This window comes from Mugil cephalus, chromosome 13, assembly GCF_022458985.1.
Source record: "Mugil cephalus isolate CIBA_MC_2020 chromosome 13, CIBA_Mcephalus_1.1, whole genome shotgun sequence".
In the NCBI taxonomy this organism is placed as follows: Eukaryota; Metazoa; Chordata; class Actinopteri; order Mugiliformes; family Mugilidae; genus Mugil; species Mugil cephalus.
The window spans coordinates 8,258,669-8,283,297 of record NC_061782.1 but is presented as its reverse complement, the minus strand read 5'-3'; the positions used below and the strand labels follow the sequence as shown (position 1 = coordinate 8,283,297).

The 24,629-nt window shown below is 43.2% G+C and overlaps 1 protein-coding gene across 1 annotated transcript in view; it reads left to right on the top strand.

Moving 5' to 3' along the window:
• Window positions 1–5,620: 5,620 nt before the first annotated feature.
• klhdc3 (kelch domain containing 3) overlaps window positions 5,621–24,629 on the top strand; it is a 27,460-nt gene continuing 8,451 nt past the window's right edge. Inside the window, exons 1-8 of the mRNA XM_047603193.1 lie at window positions 5,621–5,735; window positions 7,534–7,775; window positions 9,295–9,471; window positions 9,673–9,788; window positions 9,872–9,943; window positions 11,433–11,646; window positions 11,770–11,856; window positions 14,032–14,140. Of these exons, the coding sequence (XP_047459149.1) occupies window positions 7,622–7,775; window positions 9,295–9,471; window positions 9,673–9,788; window positions 9,872–9,943; window positions 11,433–11,646; window positions 11,770–11,856; window positions 14,032–14,140 (929 nt within the window). The 5' untranslated portion in view covers window positions 5,621–5,735; window positions 7,534–7,621. The remainder of the gene's footprint in view (window positions 5,736–7,533; window positions 7,776–9,294; window positions 9,472–9,672; window positions 9,789–9,871; window positions 9,944–11,432; window positions 11,647–11,769; window positions 11,857–14,031; window positions 14,141–24,629) is intronic.

The window sequence follows — 24,629 nt, the reverse complement described above, 5'->3', positions numbered from 1 at the left end:
GCCGCAGAGCTCCGGTTTTTATGAAGCTTAGCGAACACTTCATGTTGAAGTATATCCTTTACCGAACTGAACTCACTGTAATTCTCAGGAGATGGTGTGCAGTGCAGGCTGTGGGGATAATAAATCACAGGCAGAAAATTAGATTACTTTCAAAGGTGAGGTAAGGAACAGTCGAAAAGGGGTTTGCGCTTCAATCCTGACATCTGCCGAAGCATTTTCGTGTGTCTCATGACGAGAGTGGAAATGATAATACTCCATTAAACCATTCATCTGTTTAGGATTTTAAGCTTTGTCCAATAACCCGCCTCCCCACGCCACCACATGACTTTGCTTATAAAATACAGCTTGTTGGTTAATTGGTAATTGGAAACATAGCCTGACCAATAAAAGCCGCTACAAAGTACTAATTTTACTCCTAATTCAGAGCGAATCAAATGAACCATAAGCGAGAAAATGAGCTAAGGCGCATACCAATCATCTTCTTTAGCAACTCACAGAGAGGAGCTCTGTTCGTTTAATAACCCCCCAAATTAAAGGAAAATGTATGATTCAGTCTCCTGGCCACAGAGTTAGATCACGCTCTATGACATCATTCTGGACTGCTTAATGCAGCTGACCTAATCCAGCTATGGCGGAAGTCAAATCCGTACCTTAAACATCCGGGGAATATCTCTGCACAGTGTGGAGAGGCGCTGGCTTTAGCTTGTTTATGTGTGCGTTTGTGGCAGAATTCGACGTTAACAGGACCGCAATTGTGCCTCCGCGGTGAGAATGTTACTTTAGGGCGCAAGCAATAATGAACACACGTAGTGGAAACTGAAAGAACCTCAGGAGGATAATGTAAACCGAAATAACAACATTTTCGGGGCAATTTCCATGCAGTAATTATAGACAATAGAGACGCAGGCGGAAATAACGCTATAAAAGTGTACTAAGCTATTGAGGTGCTTGTTTTTCATGTCGGCATTAACAAACGCTCCTTTCCTTTTCCTTTTATATATCGGGTTTATTTTGCACGGAGTTGGTTTTACTGTTCATAGTAACAGCACTCTTAAGGGTTTTATGTGGCATGGTAAAGAAATAGGTTAACCAAACGAGCCATTTCTAAGCGGAGGCTGTGTTTTTCTCTGCCACAACGCATTGCAAAGCTCTTCCATCACCGGGGGCCTGCCCAAGAATACCGAACAACAGTTGGTTTTAGCAGTTGTTGTTGACTCGAGCGGAGCTATGCTGCAGTTGGGCAACTCCTGTTCTCCATGTCAAAGCAGGCGCCACATGTGTTGGCTATAAAGTTTGTAAAACACACCACCAAGCAAATGTGTCAAAGAGTGCCTCGGCGGGGCAGATGGGTGACGCAATCTGCGCAAATGCCGACAGGTGGGACGGCAGGCATGAGTTTTTCAGGGAGAACAGGTTGTAACTGCAAGAGATTACAGAGACTTTCGCTGGGATGGGCTGAACTCACTGTTCCAGAAACTCTGGAGAAACTAATTTCACGTATCAGGAGTAAATTTACAACACACTGTACTGGGGCCAGGCTCGGAATCTAATAAAAGAGATAGGAAAGGTATGGATGCCTGAATATTATACCGGTGTGTTACATCCCACAACATGCAGAACGGGGTTTGAATGTGCGAGAAGAAGAAGTGCAAAAAGAAAAATACCATAAATAACATCCTGCGCTGCAGACATGTGATCATTTAAATAAACTTATGCAAGCCAGCTCCAGAAATTCCTGGGTCTGCTTCCAGACAATAACATCATCCGACTGCAACTGTGTCATGTCACTGCTGTACGAGAGTAAACTGCAGAGTAGACAGCTTTCGCAATCTACAGATCAGCCTGTCAGAGCTCATTTAAAGTTTTATTTTATTTTTCTTTTTTTTTTTTCATTTTCACATATCTGCATCTAAAAAGGTCAAGATAAAGAACGTCTGAGAACATCTGCTGATAAGGATTATTGTGAACTGCTGAACTTACAGTGCGGCGCACTCTATTATCCAGCGAGCGTCCGTCTAATCACCTATCAGAGCTGCAAGGGGCGGCCACGGCCAGCTGTCGTTTGGGCAGCCACAAGCACAATCTCACCATTGTGCGTGACGTGCAGCTGGCGTGGTGCTGGAATGCCGACACACAATGAATCAATCAGGGCCCCTCCTGAGCGGACCAGACCTGGGCAGTGATACAGGCAGATCCATAGCAGCTGTAATATGGATCCTCGGTGCCATAATCCTTTTACGAGGCTTTGCTCTCACTTCAGCCTGAATATTCGTTACCGGGCTTATCAGGCTGAAACCCACCCCTGTAATTCCATCCGTCTAAAAAATTAGGCTGTGTAATAAAGCCGCACGGTGCGTCACATTTACAGTCTAGACGTGTGAAACGGGCTGTTTTTAGGGGGGTTCCAGTAAAATTCGCTCATATGTGGAGTAGGTTTCGCATGCCGACCAAATAGAAAGCTCCACCAGAGTCGTTGGCATTAATCTGCGGCCCCATCCCCTGGACCTCAGCTACGAAAGGATTAGGTCAGCCGTGTCCATATGAGCCTCAGACGAAAGGCAATGTTGTCCTCCGGCCCAGGCACGCTGCCCAAGAGAGAGCACATTCTTATTTATTGACGGCAGTGAGCTGGATGCAGTGCAGCTCGTAACACTAAAGCCTTTTCTTTATGTTGAATACAAACGCATACCCAAGAACGTACCCTTTTGACCACAATGTTACTCCGAAATAAGCTGAGGTTGTTAAGCTTGTTTAGTGGGGAAACACGCTGGCCCAGCACCAGACGAGCCTGGTTCCAGCCTGCGTCAGTATCCATCTACCGTGATGATGTGTGCGTCTTCTGTAGTATAATGTAACACAGACATTTAAACAGATTCTGCTCCGTAACTAATCATGCAAGTGTTTATGGATGCAAGCAGCCAACATGGATTATTGCTGGTCTTAATATAGGACCAGTGATAAAGGGGTGCAGATGATGCACTGTGCTGAGAAACAAACAAGGCAAGAGGCTTCAGTGTGTTTTTGGGGGTGCAAGCAGTGCAAGAGCGCCATCTATTGCCGTCAGTGTGCATCAGGCACAAACAGCCACCTGGATCGGACATAATCATCAGGGATGGATCAGCTTCATTAGTGGTTTCAAATCTTCTTGATGCCTCAAAATACAGTATAAACTTGTAATCCCTCATCACATTGTATTTTCATTTGAAGGACAGTTAGAGGATGTGAGAGGAAGGAGTGTTAGCTTAGCATTTAGCATTTAGGAAAGAGTAGTATTATGCTGACTGACAGTAACCTTCGATTACCATATTGTAAAGGAAACTGTAGAAACTTAATGTAAGTAACAGACGATTTGTTTAAAAGTGAAAACATATATCATTAAATAGGTACAGCCATAACATTATAAACACCTTCCTAATAGTGTGTAGGCTTCCCTTGTGCGTCCAAGACAGTTGTGACTCTTTAGAGAATGGACATGTGTCCTCTGAGGGTGTCCTTTGGTGTCAGACAGTAGAACGTTGTTAGTGGGGGCCTTTGGGTCCTATTGCTTGAGGGAAGGGGCTTGTTCCAGTGCAGCCCACAGATACTTGATCAGTTTGGGATCTAGTGAATCCGGAGGCCAGTTTTTGTGTGTGTGTGTGTGTGTGTGTGTGTCAGGTTGCATCATGCTGGGGAGTGTCACTGCGTTAATGCCAGGTCCAACGGTTTCCCAGCAGAATATTGCATTGAGATAAGATGGTCAATACAGTGGCTACTTGTCTCAAGCTAACTAAAAGCTTAATGAAAAAAAATACTTCAACAACAAACTAAATTCAGATAAAATGTTTGGTGTGGTTTATTTCCATTGGCAAAGAGCAAACAAACAAAAAAGTTTCTGCTGCCTTTCTCACCCTTGTAAGAAATCATAACCCTTCCCAGTGCCTAGCTCACTTTTCCCTTACTTCCTCTGTGCATAAACTCACCTGGTGTGACGACGTTACCTGATACCTTCAAAATAAAAGCGCTAACAAATAAACAAAATAAACAGAAATGCTAATGCAAGTCTAAACTTGGACCTAAACAAATGAAAATAACTAACTAACTACTATTTAAACAGTGTTGCAAATGAATAACAAATACCTCCAGCAGTCAGTCTCATTCAGTTCTCCTTCTCTTTTTTCAGTTTTTTTTTGTTTGTTTGTTTTGAAAAATGTGCCTGAAAGAGTTGCGGCATGTCAACAGTAGCTATGTGATGTTAACCTTTTTAGTTTATTCTTAGTGTGTTTTTTTTTTTCTGTTCTGACTTGTACTTGATTTTCTGTGCCAAAAAACAATCGTCATGGTTTGTTGCCGTTTTTTGTATTTTGGTGCTGCTTTTATTTTATTTATTTATTTTTTCTGGACTTTTCCGCGTGTTTAACTTTTCCCAGACCACAGTCTGTCTGTGCCCGGCTTTCTGTGGGTGGATGGAGACATGCTCCTGAGTGCTGCAGTTTGCATCCCTCCCTCAGCGGACTGGGCAACAGCGGTAGACGAGATCCACGCCACCGTTGCCATGCAACCGCCCAAACACCCGGATCACTTTGGACACTGTTTTTTCCCACTATCAAAAGATACTTCTGCACATGTTTTGCTGACACTATTTTATTTTACTGGATAATACTTAATTTTATTTTTTATTTTACTTTAATCTTATTTTATTTTATCTTTCGTTTCACTTGTGACTTTTAATGTGTATGTAAGTTTTATATAGGCATGCAATATGTCATGTTTTTCTTTAGTCTACTTTGTATATACAGGATATATTTTTTATATTTTATATATTCTCAATGTTTAGGCATTTTGTTTACATTTTTTGTTTAGCTGCTGGACCATAGGCCTTTGAGGAAGGTAATTTCAATCCTGTATTGTGTCGCTCATGTCAAAATTGACAATAAAGTTCACTTGACTTAACAGTATTTTATTTTAGACTTAGACTTAGACAGAGTTTAATGAAATGGGAAATGGACGAAATGGATCCAGGGAAGGGAAATTGCTTGGTCACAGTAGCTTAGTTGTTACAAAAAAAGATGAGCACACATTGAATGACCTGAGCTTCCTCGGGAAGCAGAGTCTACTCGGGTCCATTGTCCCTCCAGTTCAGCCTGTTGTTGTTCATATAGACTCACCAGGTACTTGCGCAACTTGCGTAAAGGTTTGTCTATGATAAGATGACAAAAGGAAATTAGCACAACAATAGAAAGTATGTGGTTTAAACACAATATTTTAACAAGGACAGATTTGCCTAGAAGGTGAGGCGGCATAGATTAGATTAACTCTTCCAAAGTAGAACAAGAGAATTGGGGGGTGATGGCTGTTAAGAGTCTGTTCAGTCCAAAAGGAAAGAATGATTTTGTCTCTTAGGCAGTGCTGTCTATCTTTATTAACCTTCACATCTTTAAGTTATTATTCCTGCCTCATCTCATTTAAATGCAATCTCTTCTTTATGTTTTTTTTAAACCAGGTGATAGCGTTGTGACACTTGACATTGAAGCATCGTTAAACCTCTGAACCTAGAACCGCCCCTGGTCTCGATCCAAAGTCTAAATTTTAATTTTTTGTAGCTGATCGGTGTGTGCGTTCACAACAGCCGACAGGGGGCGCACGCGGCCGCCTAGTCTCGTCCCATCACGTGAAGTCTCGCTGGAGTCTCTCAGTGGATACTAGCCCTGCCTCTCTAAACACCAGTCAGCCAGCCACACAACCGACTCGACTCAAAGGTAGCTAACTTATACACCTGCTCATATCATTGTCTGTTCGCTAACCCCTCGTGTGACTTTAACTGTCAGCTTGGAAATGACCTTCGCTCTGTTCGCTTGTTTCCGGTCGTCGTTTCTGTGCTTTTCACGTTAGCTACTTAGCAGCTAAATTAGACAGGCTACACTGATTAGCTTTAGCCCAGTTAGCTTCCGCTGTTGGCTATTAAACAGCTGGACATGTCAGTGCTACATTGCTCACGATGAAAGTTGACATTGGAAGCGACAGTGGTTGTTTTTCCTCTACATACCCGGGTTATCTGTGTCTGATAACGTTAGCTACCAACGGCTAACTGCCTGTGTGTGTGTCTATGTGTGTGTCTATGTGTGTGTGTGTGTGTGTGTGAGTGTGTGAGAGGCGTTAACTGGTCTATAGTGTAGCCCTCGCTGTGTTAAAAGCTCAATGTCACCGGGTCTGGATCAGCTTTATCAATCAGCGATTTGTTCGACGCGGCCATGAGATGAGATGTGTTTCAGCAGCGAGCATCGATTTCCCCTTCATTTCTGCTAAACCGATGTGTGCCATGGCTAGTCATCTGATATCAACAATATCCTGTTCAGTCTGCTGTCAGGAGGCGAGGTGCCACCCAGATCTCTCTCTCTCACACACACACACAAAAAATAGATAAATAAATATAAATGTCCCTGTGGGTAAAAAGAAACAGTACGACAAGTGCGAAACTTAAGCCACGGAGGGAAACCTTTGTAAACCTGGAAAGCTGCAAACAAAAGCAGAAACAGTCTCAGTCATTCATCTATACATATATATATATATTATCTTGTATGTTGTATTACTCTTTCTACTGGAGTACTTTTTACTACGGGCTGCATGTACAGCACATGTATAACAGTGCATGCCTCCTTTCTTCTTATTTAAAGTATTGTGTTCAGGTTGTAGCCCTAGTGTAGTTTCAAGTTACTCCGCAGTTTGCACAGCATGCACCAAAACAATTACAAGGATGCGTATTTGTATTGATTTTAAGGCTCGGGATCCGCCTGTTGCCTTGACCGGCCCGGGCTGTTTTGCTCCACAGAGATACGCTATCTTAAAATAGAAAGGCCTATGTTTAATGCTCTTGTGGGGGGCTTTTATTTTTAAGAGCAAAACAAAGGTTGGAGGTCAGTGAGAAAGTGAGTCATTGGGACGGAATAAGCCAGCAGGGGCACGGGGGGGTTAGCGAGAGGAAGGAGCACTTGTGTTTCAGACTTTTTTTTTTAAATTTTAATGATTTTTATTGATCTGAATTTTCAAACCGTGTCTGTATGATTATTGTTGAACACGTTCCTCTTAGGCCTTCTTAGTTTTCTTTCATCATCTGACACCCGACTACTTACTTACTTTCTCTTTTTTTTTTGTTGTTGTTGTTGAAGAAATACCCTCATAATACATACGATCTATAAAACTGCCTTAACAAGCTAAATTGCAAAGACCCTGACATGGTACTGCCCAGAAGACATGCATATTTATTTATTTATCTTATTCTGCATTTAAAAGCTTTGTAATGCAGCGGGAGGGTGTAGGGATTGGGTGAATAGAAAGGAGGAGGAGGAGGAGTAGTAGGTGTTGATCTAACCACCTCTCAAAATACTCTCCCAGCTCAGATACAGAGGCTTGTGAGCCTGTCAGCACCAACAGGGCGGAGGAAGCCCCAGAGAACAAACAGTTACCCTTTGGGTTCTCCGCTGTTGCCCCTTTGCAGTTTGCCTCGCTGTTCTCCCGTAGAAGTCTACTTCTTACTCTTCTCGTGCGTTGTGACCACAGGTTTCAATGGTATTGAGTTGATGGGGTCCAAGCGGGCGCCACAGTGATGGTCTAAGGACTCGAAGTCACAGAGGTGCTTGCGCGGGGAATGTTGCGCTGGTCGGTGCACCTAGAAGGAGGGCCGCGGAGAGTCAACCATGCTGCTGTGGCAGTGGGACACAAGGTGTACTCCTTCGGAGGCTACTGCTCCGGGGAGGACTACGAGACGCTCCGTCAGATCGACGTGCACGTATTCAACACAGGTAGGTGCCGGATACACGTACTGCATAGTTAAGAATGTCACTGTTTGCAGCAGACTTTGTAATACGAGTGTATGAGGTCTTGAATGGTTTTTGACAGAGAGCACAGCTGTTGTGGTTTTATCAGTGAATGAAAAGCGCACAATGTCTAGGTCTCGATGTCACTCTGATATACTTTCGCTTCACACTTCAATAGGTTCACACGTAGTAAAAACGAAAGCTTTCTAATAGATTACGTATATATCAAACCCACAGTCTGCTACTGTAGGCGATATCGTTTGTAGCCTAAGTAGGTGAAAAGGTAGCCTCCTTTCATTCCCCACATTTTATCTGTAAATAAACAGATCCACATGTCACAATCATTAACAGAATTATTTGATCTGACCATGGTCCTTACTTCCATGACCTTTAGCATTGTTTACATTCACCTGTTTAAGAACCTCTGGAGCAAATGAACAGAAATGTCATATTCACACATTGTTAGGCGCAATTTGGACCGAGACTTGGTCTCGTTTCTGCTCGGGCTTAACGGCACCTGAGAGAAGATTTAGTTCCACAAGCTGTTTATCTGGATTGCCCAACTTCTGTTATTTGACCGAGCACTGCTGATTTAGCTCCATATCTGCACCCCGCAGCACCACTGTGGGCACATCAGCACGAGGTTATTTGTTGGATTTGTAACTGAAAAGCAAGCATTCAAAGACTGCAAAAAAAAAGTTGGTGCAATTATTTTTATGACAATCACTCGTGAATTTAAGTTTCCTAATTTTGGCAGCCATCGGACCACAGCGATATTTGTAATTCAAATTAGGAAGTTGTTTTTTTTTTTCCATTTTTTGTTCAGCCTGCACCACTTTAACGGTAACTCCTTACAGCTGGCAATTACAACCCAACCTTTCCACTGCGGTTTGTGAAATTTTCTCCGTTAGATGCTTTTCAGCTGCTGTCTCACAAACACAGGTGTTTTCCTTGAGTGTGCTTTTATAAAACTGCTCTCTTTTCCTTTCCTGAACCCGTTTTACGTTGTGTTGTCGGCCACCTGCTTTAGACTTTTTACAACTTCCCAAAGTATCTTGAGCCTACCTGCTACTGCTGCTATCATCTAAAGATCTGTGGAACCAAACCTGTGGCTGATTGTAATGGAAACGCGACCACCTTAACTATTGTCTCTCAGAGTTTTGCTTTGTGCTCCTTTTTCTTTGATGTCTGCTTTACAGTGAAGCCCTTTGATTTCTTTTTCTTTTTTTTATTTCTCACATTCTGGTTTGACTCTTATGAAATGAGCGAGCAAAGTAGATTTAAGTTAAGATGTTTCATGCTACTTCAGGTCCCACCAAACAGAGGGTTAAAAGAAACACTAATATGTCAAACAGCTGTAAGATCAAGGTGAAGATTTATATTTAATTAAAGTGTGTTGATTTTTGCTTTCTCAGTTCTTGTGATTAACACAAATGAAACATGCACGGACATGAAATAGAATCCCTTTTCACGCTTTCCTTTTCTTGACTGTTTGGTGTTTCAGTGTCGTTGCGCTGGATGAAGCTGCCCCCAGTGAGGATGGGAGGACACGAACGCGTCCGTGAAGTGCCATATATGCGTTATGGCCACACAGCTGTGCTGTTGGATGATACTATCTACCTCTGGGGCGGGCGTAACGACACAGAGGGGGCCTGCAATGTGCTTTACGCCTTTGATGTCAGTAAGTAGACCCTCATCTGACTCATGCTGTTAAGTTTCAGGCTGTGTTTCCTTTCAGATGCACCTGTTTGATGTTCGGAGTGTGGCAGCGAAAGGGAGGGAAAACTGTTTTTTAAGTAACACCTGCATGCATGTGAAAGTGTTCCGCTGCACCTGACTCAAATGTTATGTCAGTGCCACAGCGACTGCTCCTGTTTTATAGATACCCACAGATGGTTCACGCCCAAGATTTCAGGGACTGTTCCGGGGGCACGAGACGGCCACTCGGCCTGTGTGCTCGGGAAGGCGATGTATATATTTGGAGGATATGAGCAGCTGGTGAGTCTCCATCGCTCTCTGTGATGCAGCCCACTCTAAACATTCAAATTGTGCTTTAATTCGTCTCCTCTGCTGGTTTTAAGGCCGACTGCTTCTCCAACGACATCCACAAGCTGGACACCACCACAATGGTTTGGTCATTAATTAATGCCAGAGTGAGTCACCAGTTCTTACTTCTTCAAAATGTACCTGTTTGTTTGATGTGTTCTTCGTCAGAGAACGTCCTGCGTTCGAAATGAGCGTTCCTCCTAAATATAAGCTCAGCTGGACTGGAGATGTGTCCGGTGGCTTTCAAATCACCTTTGGAAGTCAACAAACTGTCGGTTACTAGTAGGGGCGGCGTTGCTACTGCACAAGCAATGCCAACGATTGGCTGGTTACAACGACACTGCAATGTAATGCAGCTCCCTGGGAGGTGGCCAAGTTACGAAAAGCCTCATAGAGGATTATACACAGTCCCCTTTTGGAAAACGCCAGCTGTGTGTGTGTATGCAGTCAACCTGCTCATGTGATAAGCTATTGTAAACTGTGTTTTAGACACAGACAGTAGGCGATATAACGGTGTGAGGAAAGCCTTCCTCTTAGGTTCAGTTTGCTTAATGTTTGAGAAACGATAACATTTTGTCATCGAGGCGATTACACCCTCGTGCTCACCGGATTTAGCCCCGTGCATGTGACTGAATAATACTTCCTGCGTGTTGTCAGACTTCATTCCTTTTGGAAAGCACAACTCGAAAGCCATGTGATGTTTTTGTTAATGCTCCAAAATACACAAACATGATGCAATGCAACCTTGTTTGTCAAATATGAACACGCTTTCCAGCTTATAAGGTTCACTGGTGAAATAAAACACATTCTAACTCGTTTCTAACAGGTCTGCACTAAAACAGTGTTGGAACAGTGAAGCAAAGGCGTTAATTCAGCTGTGTAATCATTAAGGAGGATGTAGTTTGTGGTGCTTTTAAACACCGCAGTGTTTCTGTAATTGAGCCTAAGACTAAAATGGGATTGTCAAAATAATACAAACATGTGTCTGTACAACACAATAATACCACAAACACCATAACATTCATGAAGATTTAGTGCAGGACTGTTTGTTTGTTTGTCTGAATGCATTCATTTTCAGTACTGGGCCTAATGAACTGGCAAGTCAGCACTTAAAACCAGTTTTTCCAAAGTATTTCAAATCTTTCCCGTTATTCTAGTTAAAGAGCCCACATAGCTGCATAGAACTGATATAAGACAATGGCAGCATATTCTGGAAAAGAAGGTGTGTGTGAAAGCCTTCGGCGTGTCCGCAGGCCGTCTAAATGCAGAGGGGTTGGAAGCTTCATTGAGTGGAAGCAGATTCCATTTCCTGATTGTTCCTGATTCTTTTGAAACCACAGACAGCTCAGTTATAATTCTGACGCTGGCTTCTGTAAACGTCCTTATAATATTCCTGTTAGTGTAGTTAAAAGGGTTTGGAATTGCGGTGCCTATGTACGACTGCGTCCACTAGATGGTGCTGTATACCTGATGTTTGATGATGATGACACTAGGCTAAAATTGGTGAGGTTCATAACATTCACTTACAAAAAAAGAAAAAGAAAATCTGTAAGTTTTAGCTCATGTTATATCCATGTGCTGGTCTTCTCGTCTCAGGGCACCCCCGCTCGCTGGAGAGACTTCCACTCAGCCACCATCATCGGGACAAAGATGTTTGTGTTCGGAGGACGGGCAGACCGCTTCGGTCCCTTCCACTCCAACAACGAGATCTACTGCAACAAGATCAGAGTGTTTGACACAGAGACCAACTGCTGGCTGAGTGTCCCTTCAACACAGCCGCTGCCAGAGGGACGCAGGAGTCATTCAGCCTGTAAGTCAACCCGAACAAATCTAGTTCCCCAAACTAGTTTAACTGGATCACATTGTTCCACTCTCTACACGGTGGATGTCATTAATCTTTGTGAGGCACCATTGTGATGTTTTCCTTTTCTAGTTTCCTACAATGGGGAGCTGTACATATTTGGAGGGTACAATGCCCGTCTGGACCGACACTTCAACGACCTCTGGAAATTTAATCCAGGTGAGTCAGGTTTGGAGAACATGTTACATTCCCGGTCGCATTTCTTTCTTAATTTTAAATTACGAAATTCCTCCTTGATGAAGGTTTATACCCCTGTAGAGGAAATGCAGATCTGGGCTGCTTGTGTTGACCCAGTTTTCCTCCTCGTTCTTCTGTAGAGAACCATGCAGACAATCCCGTCCTCTCTTACCGCATCATTTGCTGCGTTTTACCCCTAGAAATGCGTAAAACCTAAATATCTCAATAAAGAACTGCAGAATAATTAAAAAAAAAAAAACTCTCATTCAGTTCAATTCAAGTCCAAAACAACTTTATTAATTCCTTAAAGGGCAATTCCATTTGGCAGCTCAGATATTACCACATACTCATAACACAAAACAGAGAAGATAAGAAAAGAAAGAGCTAGCAGCTGTGTGCAATCTGCTTTCTCTCATAATAGTTTACAAGTAAAAATTTGAATAAATGTCTTCATTAAAAGTAGGATTAAAATTAAAAAAGGATTAAAAGCATAAAAAGTACACAGCACACAATATAAATACCATACAGATTCAAATCAGTCTGGTTTAAGGGTTGGACAGCAGAGTGGATAAAAGACTTAGACAAACGGTTGCTCTTAGAAGCAGGCTGGACGTAGTGACGGCCTGAAGGAAACAATGAGAATTCATTTGCTAAAAATGTGCCCAGAACTGTTCAAAATACTGTGTGACTTCCTCACATCCCCACAGAGAACTTAACTCTCTCTGCCTAAGTCCGATAATCTTGGAGCAAATGTTCACAACACTGTTTAGCCTGTTTTTATCCCTGAGTGACAGGTTGTTAAACCAGCAGATCAATGAAAGACGACGCGATAAAAACGACACAGAATCACGGGGCTGACAGAAAAAGAACTTGGCGTCCAAAGGAGATGAATCCCCTGCTGCCCACGTTTAACCGAGGCTTCTGTGTTTACGCCCCATATAAGTTGGTGGTCAAACACAGTGCCTAGATATTTGAGGGAGCTCACAATTTCAGTTTCCTCTCCTCTCCTTCCTCTCAAATATCGCTAAAACGTGATGTGGTTTTTGACAGACGAATCGATATAAAAGTGTATTGTAAAAGTGCAATGGAAACACCCATCATCCTCTAAGTGAAGTCTCGCGTGAAGAGAATTTAAGAGAATTGTGGGATATTGCGAGACAAGACTTTAGGAGAGTTACAGCTCATTCTCAAAACACCTTTCAAAAGAAAGAAATATCGCCTTTATTTTGGAAGTGCAGCTACTGTAGATGCAGTACAGATGCCGTCTCATTTTGCCAAAAACAGAGAAAAACTGACAGTAATTCGGCCTTTTGAATGTCGGTACATGTGGCTACATTGAAAACCCAAACAAAAGATTACAAATGATGATTTTGCACATGAGAGGAAATGACTGTTTTCAATACAGCACCTGACACTAGCTTGAAGCCCCGTGTATTGTTCCTCCGGTGTATTTTTATCAGAGTCACTGCTGGAGAAAGCTGCCGTGCCCTTTTTCTTCAGGGGTCAGGGTTTGGTATTTGTGGAAGTAGCAGGCCTGATCTTTTGTGCATGAAGTGGTTTGTACTGAGTGAACCCCGACATCTGCTCTCCACCATCCAGAGCTGGGCTCTGCCGTCCACTAGGTGGCAGCACCTCAGCTATAATGGTAATTATCCAACAGGCTCTGAATGGCCCGTTGCTATAGCGATGCGGTGATGCTGAGAGTGTGAGTCTGCACAGTTCGTCCTTATATGGAGCAAGTGAGAGAAATTCAACAACACCGTCACTCGTGCTGCTCTTTAGAGCCAAAGACGGGATTGGTCTCTATTTTTGAAATGTAAAGTTTTGTGTTCGAGTGAATGTTTTGTTTCCTTTTCGTTCTCGTATCCTTGGGCCCCGTGTTTGAATATAGTGGAAAGCTGAATGAACTGCAGGCATTACAGAAAGCACTGTTAGGTTTATGCAATCTGAAGTGGTGGAGAGTTTTTTAAGCGGTTAAGCCGTAGCCCACTCAAATCAACTTTTCACAACGATCACTCTGTGGAGCTGTTTAAAGCAGCAGGGATGTTTTCTGAACTTTTGCTGAAAGAACTGTTTTGTGTTTATTTATTTTTTTCCAGCACTGTGTCTAAACATTACCTCAACCCTATTCTTGTTTTGTGCGTACACACACTACAGAAGCCTTCTCTTGGGAGAAAGTAGAACCGAAGGGGAAGGGCCCGTGTCCACGGAGGCGGCAGTGCTGCTGTATGGTTGGAGATCGAATCTTCCTCTTTGGAGGAACCAGGTGAGTCACAAAAATCCAATTTTCATAGATTAGCACTTAAACCTCTCGTCAGTTTATCTATTTGCTTTTCTGTGTATACTTGCCAGTTCGGTAGGTACGCTACTGAAAACAAATGCATTTTAATATAACAGTCCTGCACTAAATAACCGAGAGAGCTGTTGATTATGTTTTCAATTTGCAAACTGTGGTTTGTAGTATTATTGAATTGTATGGCGACGACCCCATTTTAGTTAGAGGCTAAACAATATAAACATTTAGGGGTTTTTTTAGTGCAGTTCAACAACACCACAAACTATGTCCTCCAGTATGAATATACACCAGCTTTCTGATGCTGTTTCCACATAGACTGAACATTATAACAGTCATGAAGCTAACATTTAGAGCACTATTGTTATATTATAATGCATTTGCTATCACTAGTGTACCTAATGAACCGGCAAATGAGTGGAGATATGGTTTGAAACCAGTTCATATGAGGGTTACTGTGTTTTTTGAAGATAAGTCATTGCTAAACTGGGGTGTTGACTCTATAATTACCCCTCTACACACACATACAAACACAAAAGGTAAAGTAAGTCCCCTCTGTCTGCACATACAGGGTATACAGACACAAATACTACCAAAGTATTTAATGTGAATGTTCACATCCATGTGAGGCTCTCGGTATATATCCATATATGCACAAATACATGTATTTAGATGCTACATTTCCACTATAATCACTTTGAGGGAAAACAACAATTACTTGCATTAGCACTTCTAGAGGCCCGTATGGTTTAGTTATCTATTTTTTAAGTTCTTCAGAGGAGTGTGATTAAAGCTTCCTCTGACGACATGACTGCTGGGCCTTTGTTTTCTCACACGGGGAGCGGTGCCAAGAAGCTGAATGTTGAATAAATATGGGCACCACTCAGGTGTCGTCGGCTTTCAGCCTCTCGGATGCACAAGTTTGTTCTAGAAAATAACCAGAATATAAAGTGGTATAGGTAAGCTTTTATTGTGGGCAAAACACGCTGTGTGAACATTTCTTACGTAATTAATCCGCGATATGTGTTTTTGTCGAGACGTTGTTGCGCGCTATCGCAGTCAGTAACGCTATTAAAACCTGCTTTACGCTGTAGAAAGACGCACATAAAGATGTAGGTGGGAAATAACCCTGCTTTCCACAGACAAGCGTGACAGATCAAGAAAGCAGCGAGGAGGCATTCAGTGCTTCCCCAAATATTTCAAAGAATGATCTCAGCTTGCCTCTGTGTAAACAGCAATTTCAGCGATGTGCATCCAAGCTGCACATTTGGAAACACTTGAAGTATCTCCAAACATGTTTGACAACATACTCTTTCTCACCTCAGGTTATTGTAATAATTTTGCACCGAGGACGCAACACTATGAATTCTTACTTTAAAATGCTGAATAATACGCAGCCACCTCATCAAATTACATGTTGCCAGTTTTACAAAGAGGCAGCACTGAAATTAAGCTAAAAAAAAAGTGGTACGTTGCTGTAAGTCTAATTTCAAAGGAGTGGACCACACAAACAGCACAGTTCAGTTTAAAAAATTTAACTTCAGATGTAAAGACACAGTCACAACACCGCACCTCCCTTGGACATTATAACAAGCTGACAAACAAGAACACTCCCACACAAACGCTGCTGTTGGCACAGCGAGGGCCACTGCAGTCACTGTTTTCAGTATTACTATGAATACTACTGCTATTTATACAACTGCTATTCTTTGTACTACTGTAAAAAATATTCCTAAAACAGTGTGACAAAGCTTGTAGACAAGTATTTTAATTGAAAGCATGTAGCTTGAGCTAATTGGTGATCACATTATTGGTGATTATTGAAACGTGGCAACTCTAGTCCTGGATGTTTTGTTCTACCAGTGATTTCTGAAAATCAGAAAAGGATACCCATTCTCAATTTAAACCTATTTTTGCTGCTTTTTCCATCTGCCAGCCCCCCCCCCCCCCCCATAATCAACCCTCCCACCCCCCACCCCCCCAAGTCCTCTGCTGGGACAGATCAGATGGTCTGTCAGTAATCGCTGGCATTGACAAGAAGAAACATAATCCGTGCTGTTCACTTTTCATCGTGCGTAGTCATAAATGTGAGGCTAGAGTCAATGTCTTTCTAAGAGAAAGATAATAGTTATAATCGTTTGATTGGTTCTAGTTGATTGTGGATCAGTATCATCACCATTATAGCTACTTAAATGCTCATATATATATGTCCAAATATGAGCTTCTTCATTGCCATCGTAATCATTTTTAAAGCACAAACTCAACCAGCACAATTCTGTTCGTCGGAGATGTTAATGGAGAAAGATGTGGTCTCTTTTCTCAGTATGCCAAATGGAGGCTCTGGCTGGTGCAGACAGCAGTCTGTGATGATTCCCTAGTTGGCTGTAAGACAGTAGTGATAACGGGGGCTTCGTAGCTGGTTAGGTGCCGCTGGGCTGGTGACGGAGTTGTGATAGGCCAGTAGCCAGCGGAGTAATGAGGTAGCTAAGAGAGTTAGCATGGTCCAGAGTAGTCCAGGGTATTGGGCCACTGTTATCAGCGAGGCTTTGTTATCAGGCGGACCCCACTGGGACAACCTGATGGTGGGGATCGGTAGAGCTGTGGATAAGAGTCCTCTCAGCTCCTCTGCGTCTACAGGCCCTTAAGTCCTCCAGGCCTCTGGTTGCAGCTGGTTTCGTTTTCCAAAGCTTCACGAGATGCCACCGAGCGCCGGGCTACGCTCCAACGCACACGAACATATAGATCCTCCACCGCGTTACTCATCACCGCTACATTTTATATCTTAAAATGCATGTTGTAAATATTATGCGAAACCTAAAATTGGGCATGTGTAAACATTCACACTCGGGCAAATGAGAAGAACTGCTTATTTTTGGAGACGTTGTCCGTTGTTTGGTTTCTCACTGGGATTAGTCCAGGATGGATTTTAAGGAGTCATGATTTCCTGTTGTGAGCAGATAGCACTGGGGCTAGAAAAAGGGAGTGTCGCCGGGCTGGTGGAGGTCGCAGAGGAAGGAATCAAACAAAACGTAATATCTCCAACATCCTGTTTAAAATCATGAGGGACGTTTTCTTTTTTTTCTTTTTTTCTTTCTTCAAGAAACCAGGGTTATCACACAGTTTATTCCTGAATATACACCATCTTTATCTTCACCTTTACAGGAGAAAACCTCTGTTTCGTCTTGCGCACTTACATTTTGGTGTTAAAAGCTGTTGCTTTGTTGTTTTTAGGTCTGAGAAGACGATGTTTTGTGTTACTGTACAAATTGGAGCATAATCCTTAGAGGCTCTCAGGAAGTTGACCACACAGGTTCTCATGACCAGCACTGCACGTTCGTTGTTTTCGTGAGCGCCCTTAAGCCTCTTACACACAGGAACTCCTATAAGCACGTGCACACAAACGTAGACACACAAACACACTCCAAGCAACTTCTTATCGCACACATTTGTTTACTTTCGTCTCCTTGCTCACACCTATTACGTTTCTGTAATGATTTGCACCGATAAAACTAGTGCTTTTTCTCTACTAATTCAGAGTGAACATTGCCTTTAAAGCCGGCCATCGTTGTGGTTCTCTTGTTTATTTTTGCGTGACCTAACAACACGAGGGGCAGTTAACAGGGCTAGAAAGTTATTGGTGCCTGTCTCGGCGCAGGTGACAAACGCCCGCACAGGCCGCCATGAATTATTTGGCCGGACACCTTGCTTGTGTTTGTTTTGTGGGGCTCCTCATTTTAGGTTGGTCTTCCAAGGAAATTGTGTTGAAATTTATAGTTCGCGTCTTGTTTTCCCGACTTGGTCGTCCCTTCACGTTGAGCCGAAACAGAGCCCCGCTGTCGATATTTATTCCCGGTTTATGATATTTGCTTTAACTGCAGGAATGTGTTCAGGAATAATTTATTACTTTAGTGAAGGACAATAATACCATGAAGTAAAGCAGCAGCCATCTGCTTTTAAAGGGGGAACATTTATAAAACATGTATTTATTTATGGAGATAAATAAAAACTCATGATTCTTTTTGATTCAGATTGGAAGAGTCTTGTTTGCATTAGATTACTCTGGTTTCAGCTAAACAGGTTTTAGTGCAGGGTAGCTTTTGTTTGATACGCACTTTCACTTCTTTGAAGGTAAATTGTCTGCCTGTGTGCGAGTAAATGACAGGCTGGGCATTAGTGGCAGTCTGTTGAGAGCCACTTTCGTCGGTGTAAACAGGCCTGCTGAGCTGCAGAAAGGCGCGAAATTCTGCCCCATCTCTGATTTATGACCTTAGGGAGCATTCTTTCTCACGGAGTGCAATTTGATATACCCTCAGTGCCTCTGCTACACTCATTTAGTGAGACCTGCTCACTGCCCCACGAAGGACGACCCATGCATGACCAACTCCACCTGCACTGACCTTCAACTACACACACACACACACACACACACACAAACACACACAAGCAAGCAGCTAAACCCAATACGTTTCCATCTTATTTTTCACCTTCCGAGGAATTGAGCACTTCTAAAGTTGAGCTGCGCACAAAGGCTCATAGATTACGGATCTCCCGCTGCGCCTATGTTGTCATTGTTGGCATTCGTCGCACTCTTGTGTATAATTGCTTACGACAAACCCAGGTTGGGCTAAATCGGGAAGCGTTTTAAGCTTGGGAACAGGGCATCCTATGAGGGGCAGGATGTGAACAAGGACGTGACAGATTGGCGTGCTGGGAGCAGACAGCTCGGAATCTGCGAAGGGGAATCTGGCTCTGGCCCCTTGAACTACTTGGACATGGCGACGTGTATTCATTCCATCACTGTACATAGTTAATATATTTTTAACATTCATGCGTCTCTGAAGCCTCTAATGAGGACTGCTCTAAATCTCTGTGTTCAGACGTTAGTCTGGGATTTAAGGCTTGCATTTTTTTTTTTTTTTTTTTTTTTTTGTCTTTGCTAAATGTCAAGTTTTAAATGATCCCAGGAGAATAAAGATAGTGTGTCTTTTTTAATCCTTGTGCTCATTTATGTGGACTTGACAATGAGTGCTCTTCTAATGGCCTTTAATTGCCTTTCACTTTAAGCAAGAGGAACCAGTACTTGTATTTTTGGTCTCTCAATGCCAAAGTGGCCTTTGGAGATGAATGAATCTTTGATGTCATCACTCACAGCCCGGTTATGGTTGCCTGACCCTTATGTAGCCCAGTGACGTGGGAAAGACTGTTATTATCTGCATGCGTATGAGCTCTGATAATTTATGGTAAGAGTACAGTGTGACTGATTTCTGGTCTTAATCACGAAAGGGGGTATTTTATACTGTTTGCCACTTAGTAGAAAGAAAGGCAGAGCTAGCAGTGCCTCAGACATTTTGATGCCACCACCTACAAGCATTGAAAGCAATTTTTCACACCACAAATGAAAGCAACTTGTGTAGTTTTTTCCCTCTGACAGTGGCTGTTTTCTTTCTCTGGGCACCGCAGGTTAGTTTGACTACAGCAAACATTCATTTATATTAAATGTTTGCACAGAAACGTAGCCGCATTACACTGATTTTATTAAGTTACTTTTGTTTAAGCTGCTGATCGATAAAGTGGAGCGTTTTCTAATGGAAATCTATGGGAGGTCTTTTGGAGCCAGCCTCCGTGGTGCATTTGTATAACTGCAGTTTTTGGCCCTCTTTCGTTGGCTTTCGTTTCAGCCCTTGTGGTTGCTGTTTAATCATCAGTGACACTTACGTCGTGGTTTCTTTTCGGTCCAGTCCCTACTAGGTCAGTGTCTAAACGACTACTTTCCCTTGTGCGTCTGCCCGTGCTGCTGTGTTTCGGTGCTTTTGCAATTGACTGTTTTGAAGGTATTAAAATATAACGTTTCCCATAATTCAGTTCACGTCCCGCTGCTCGTCATCCTGAGCTTCAGTCGGTTGCAGTGCTTAGATTTTCCACTGGCCTCTGCTCTGCACGGACAGAAGCCAGGAGTACACTCAGTTCCAGTTTATCATTCTCTCTTTTTCTGGCGAAGTGTGTCATTAGTGCGGCTTTGTGTTTGTATGGACGTATTCATGTAACTTAATGACTCACAGTCTTCGTCTTGTCAAGCTGACGTCAGCAGAGTGCACACACACAAACACACGCTTGCTTTGCCGTGCCAGCCTTAAACACACTTGTTCCATTTGGTAATGTGTGGTCACTTGGTGCGTTTGGTGAAGCTGGAAAAGCATTCTGGCGGTGTTTCTAACATTAGATCGATAAACAATTACAGTTAGTGTCTTTCCTAATGTTTCTGTCAGTCTTTACGTCAATTTCGCCAGGGGTTGAGAGGTAAGCTCCTCTGCTCTCCAAGAGCAACAGGGAGACCACATAGTAGGTAATCTCACTGGTAGCCAAAACATCCCTACCCAAAACCTCGAGTTTAATCCACCAGAATCTCACCGTGATATTTAATCCGCTTGGAATTTAAGTGGTCATTTCAAAACGGCAAGTTGTTGAAAAGTCCTGCAGAGGTCCAGTGATTTTGTTTAGCAGTTCAGGAAGGTCAGAAGCCCTGGTGCCTCGATATCTCCCAACAAAGCTATATTGCGCCTTATCAATAGCTGAGAGGGCTGCTGTTATGGTAGTCCAGCTGGTTAAAGTGGGGTTTGTTATCACCGTAGAACCTGACAGTCAAATTCTTAGTCTAAACAGAGTATAGCACTGATGGAGAACACGCGTTTCTTGGCAGACATTGTGGCAAAAAGCCAACCTTTCTTTTAAGGTTGAATAATTGCGGTTGCTCTAATTTTAGCCCAAGAGATGTAAAAGAAGTCTGCCACAGTGGATCTAGACTCCATGGAAACGCTGCTGTCAACACGCACGTAGATTTTAATACCACACATGTTGTCATTTGGCCTCCGGTGTCAGAGGGTAGCCTGCAGAAGTTTCCTTTATTAATTGTCTGTGCGCGCGTGTGTGTGTGTGTGCGGGTGTTTAGTGTGCCCGAGATAAAACCTGTCAAACAGTGAAGGTGACCCCAACAGGATACGGGGCATCCCGCACGTGGCGGGACAGGACCTCGGGGCAGCTCGGCAACACTGTGATTTACTCTTCAAAGACAAGCTCGCGATAGTATTTCATCTGCATCTTAACCCTCCTTAACCCACTAACGGGCTGTATACCTTATGGTGTCATAGGGTTGAGTGTTGCACGGCAGCTCAAATAAACAGCCTGCACAGGCGAACGCTTTGTGATGCTGTTGACCGTGTAAATTGACATTTCTAAATAGTGGTAGTTTAGCTCTTGATTTAAGGCTGTCATTACAACCAAACACCTGATTTCAAGCCCCTCTGCGGAACAATGTCGTACTCTGTAGGCAAGTAAAAATTACAAGCAAAGCGTACACATTAACTGACTGAACAGATTAATGGCTGCTCAGCCAAACTCAGTCATCATGTCCTGTTTAAACAACGCTTGCTTGCCAGTGAAAAAGAAAACTGCGAGGCTTTGTTAGCTCGGGAGAATTATTTAACACGACGGGAAACACAATGGTAAAAAGAGCAGAATCACCTGGCGGGCAAAAAAAATAGTCGGCTCACTGTAATAATCATAAATATGCTAAATATACGGTCTATGACAGCAAAAAGTACTTTCATTAGTTTTCCATTTTATTTCCTGTTAGTTGGTTGACCTTGCAAAGATTGGAACTATAGAGGAAGTAACTACTCTTTGGCTAAATTAATCTGCCAGCCATAGAGGAACATTTCTCAACCTCTGCTGTACATTAACCAGCTGTGTTCAAGGCCATAAAACGGTGTTTAATCTCTTCCTACACTCAGCTGGATTGATAACAACAGGTCCTGTGAAAAGCCGTGCAACTTGTCCCAATAAAAGTGACTAAACGTCTATTCGCTTGTGATTTGTAGCGCCCCCTTTCCCATTTCAGTTTCATCCCCAAGTCCAACTACGTTTTGTCCACAGAAGTTGAAACTCGAGACGCCTGCTTCATTAGGGACTTGCATCTCCCCTGTCTAATCTGAATTCAGGCGTCTCTCGCGGGGAGCCAGCTGTAGCTTGGTCTCACCTTCTGCCTGGGGTTTAGGTCTGGGCAGCTGCGGGACTTAATCCACTGTCCAGCCACTGCCCAGGAGGAGGCACAGATAGCTGGGTAAGACGAGGTGAGACGGCACAGATTAAGACAACAGAAGTGGACGGGAATCTATCGATCTGTGATAACGAGGCCTATTGGATTTGCTTTAGAAAGTTTAACTCTGAAAGCGTTGCCAAACCCCAGCATTCCTCTAAAGCTCTACTATCAGATCTTCTCTCTATAGACTTTTGATGCTATTTGATGAAAGCTGTTTTGCTTTACAGGGAACTGTAGTAACTACTGAACTACATATCAACTTGGATACAACTAAAAATAAAAATTTGACTGGAGGTACATTTCACGCGTGCCGAAACCTCAGTTTAGAAGTAATTTGCAGATGTCTGTCTGGCCCAGTATCTCAGCCTGTGCCCAGCACTTTCATGTGCTTTTAATCAATATCAAAGTGCTGCTTAAATAATTTGATGCAGGGTCTGGCTCTCCTGATAAGGTGCTCGGCAGGAAGTTGTAGTGCGTGATGAGTTCCTGAGTCTGATGGTTCTGAAGGACCAAAGTTCAATAGGAAGTTGAGAAAGGAAAAAGGATGCAGATCGTATCATCCCAAGAATGAGGATATGGCCAATGAAACCACAGAAATCAGGCCAATGACAGGACGGGATCCAGCTATGTGTTAACTCCCAATCTCTTCTTTGTCTCTTCGTGATTCTGAGAGTCGCCGGCAGTCGACTTCCAGGACAGTTTGTGTTCCCAGGCTCTTTGGTGTTTCCCCCATTAGTTCAACCTTGTCTTCTGCATGTTTGAGACCTTGGTTTGGAAGATAATGAGGTGGAGCAGGCAGTGCATTGCTAGAAAAGGGCCGGCAATTAGGTGATTAGACGCCCTCATTGAGTGTTGTTTGAAATAGCGACCAGTGTTGTTTTTGTGGGGGAGCGGCATCAGTCAGACCTCATTCAGACTGGGAACCACTACTGCAGCGGGGGGGGGGGAGCACTTTCACACATAGTGATACTTTCCTGATCAAGTAACAAAGTGGCCCATCAAACACCAGGACGCCACATAAAGTCGCACACTGTGACTTTCCCGCTTCTAAATACCGGCCAGTCTAATAGGCGCCTCGTACCGTCGCCTATACGATCTGCATCGCCCTCTTCCTTTTTTTGTGATGACCAATAAAGCATTAACCTTCTCTAACGTTCTGCTGAATTTCACACCCAGCCCGACATTATCCATGAGCATGCGAGAAAGCTTTACCCCAGAGGACGCAATCTGCAGCTCTCTTCGTTGCTCTTGTTAAGGCGTCCTCTTATCTGCTCCCTTTCACACGTCAGCGTCCGAAGCCTTTTACCTTCCCTCCAAGTAAGTGCACTTGCACAGTAGTTCGCAGCTACTGCCGTGTGCTCTTTTATGTAGAGATGATATGTTTTGCATGTACAGTACAAAAAAAGGAAAACGTAATTGTTTTCGTTTTTCCATAATTAAAGACGCTGACTAAACCTGCAGGTGATTGTTGGCCTCAGTAATCACCCGGTAGCATCCAGCAGCCTACTGTTGATGTAACGGTGAACTATCTTTGTAACCACTGTATTGTCACTCACCATCATTTTAGCCTTATGAGATGTTTTGCTGTGACTCCTGTAATATAATGCTATTCACACTTTAACATTATGGCTGCACAGCTTTAAATGTATTTTCCAAAGTGCCTTTGAATTCCCATTTTCTTGATTTGAAACGAACCAGAATTGAAAATGACTCGTTACGTTACAGCCAGATTTGGTGGGTGAAGGTATTCCCGACGGTATTCCATCTATAAGCCCGGACGGGTCACCTCCTGGGGGCTGGGGGGGGGCGTAATGACTTCCCCAGCTGGCCCCCCTGGGACGACGGCGCTCGTGCTCTGCGCCCCTCTCGGCCGCTTTAAGCCAGCGCCGTGTTTGTTTAGGGAAGATTAGCAACGTAAAACCCTTACAACATCCTGAACACGCAGCGAAAGGGAGATGCGATGGAGAGGACAGCAGGAAGGAGGGATAGAGATGGATGGGGTGGAGAGACGGCGGAGGAGACAGTGTAGTGTATCACAGTGTGGGGCGAGAGTGAGAAATGGAAAGACGCCGGAGGAGCAAATGTAATTCCAGTCGGTTCGAAAACAGTGTTTTTTTTTGTTGTGGTGTTTTTGATGGGACACTTGCCAGTCGCTGATTATATTCAAAAGAAATCCTCCTGTGAATCTTCTCCTCAAACTTGGCTGCCACATCCCTTATTTTCTCCCCATTATTATTTTTTTTTTATTATGGATTCATAGACACACATAACCGCATAGTGGATGCACCTGTCTGGCTCAAACCATCCCCCGGGGTAGTGTAAAACTTTAAAGAGAATTTTTATCTTTTAATCTAGAGTGTTGTTTTG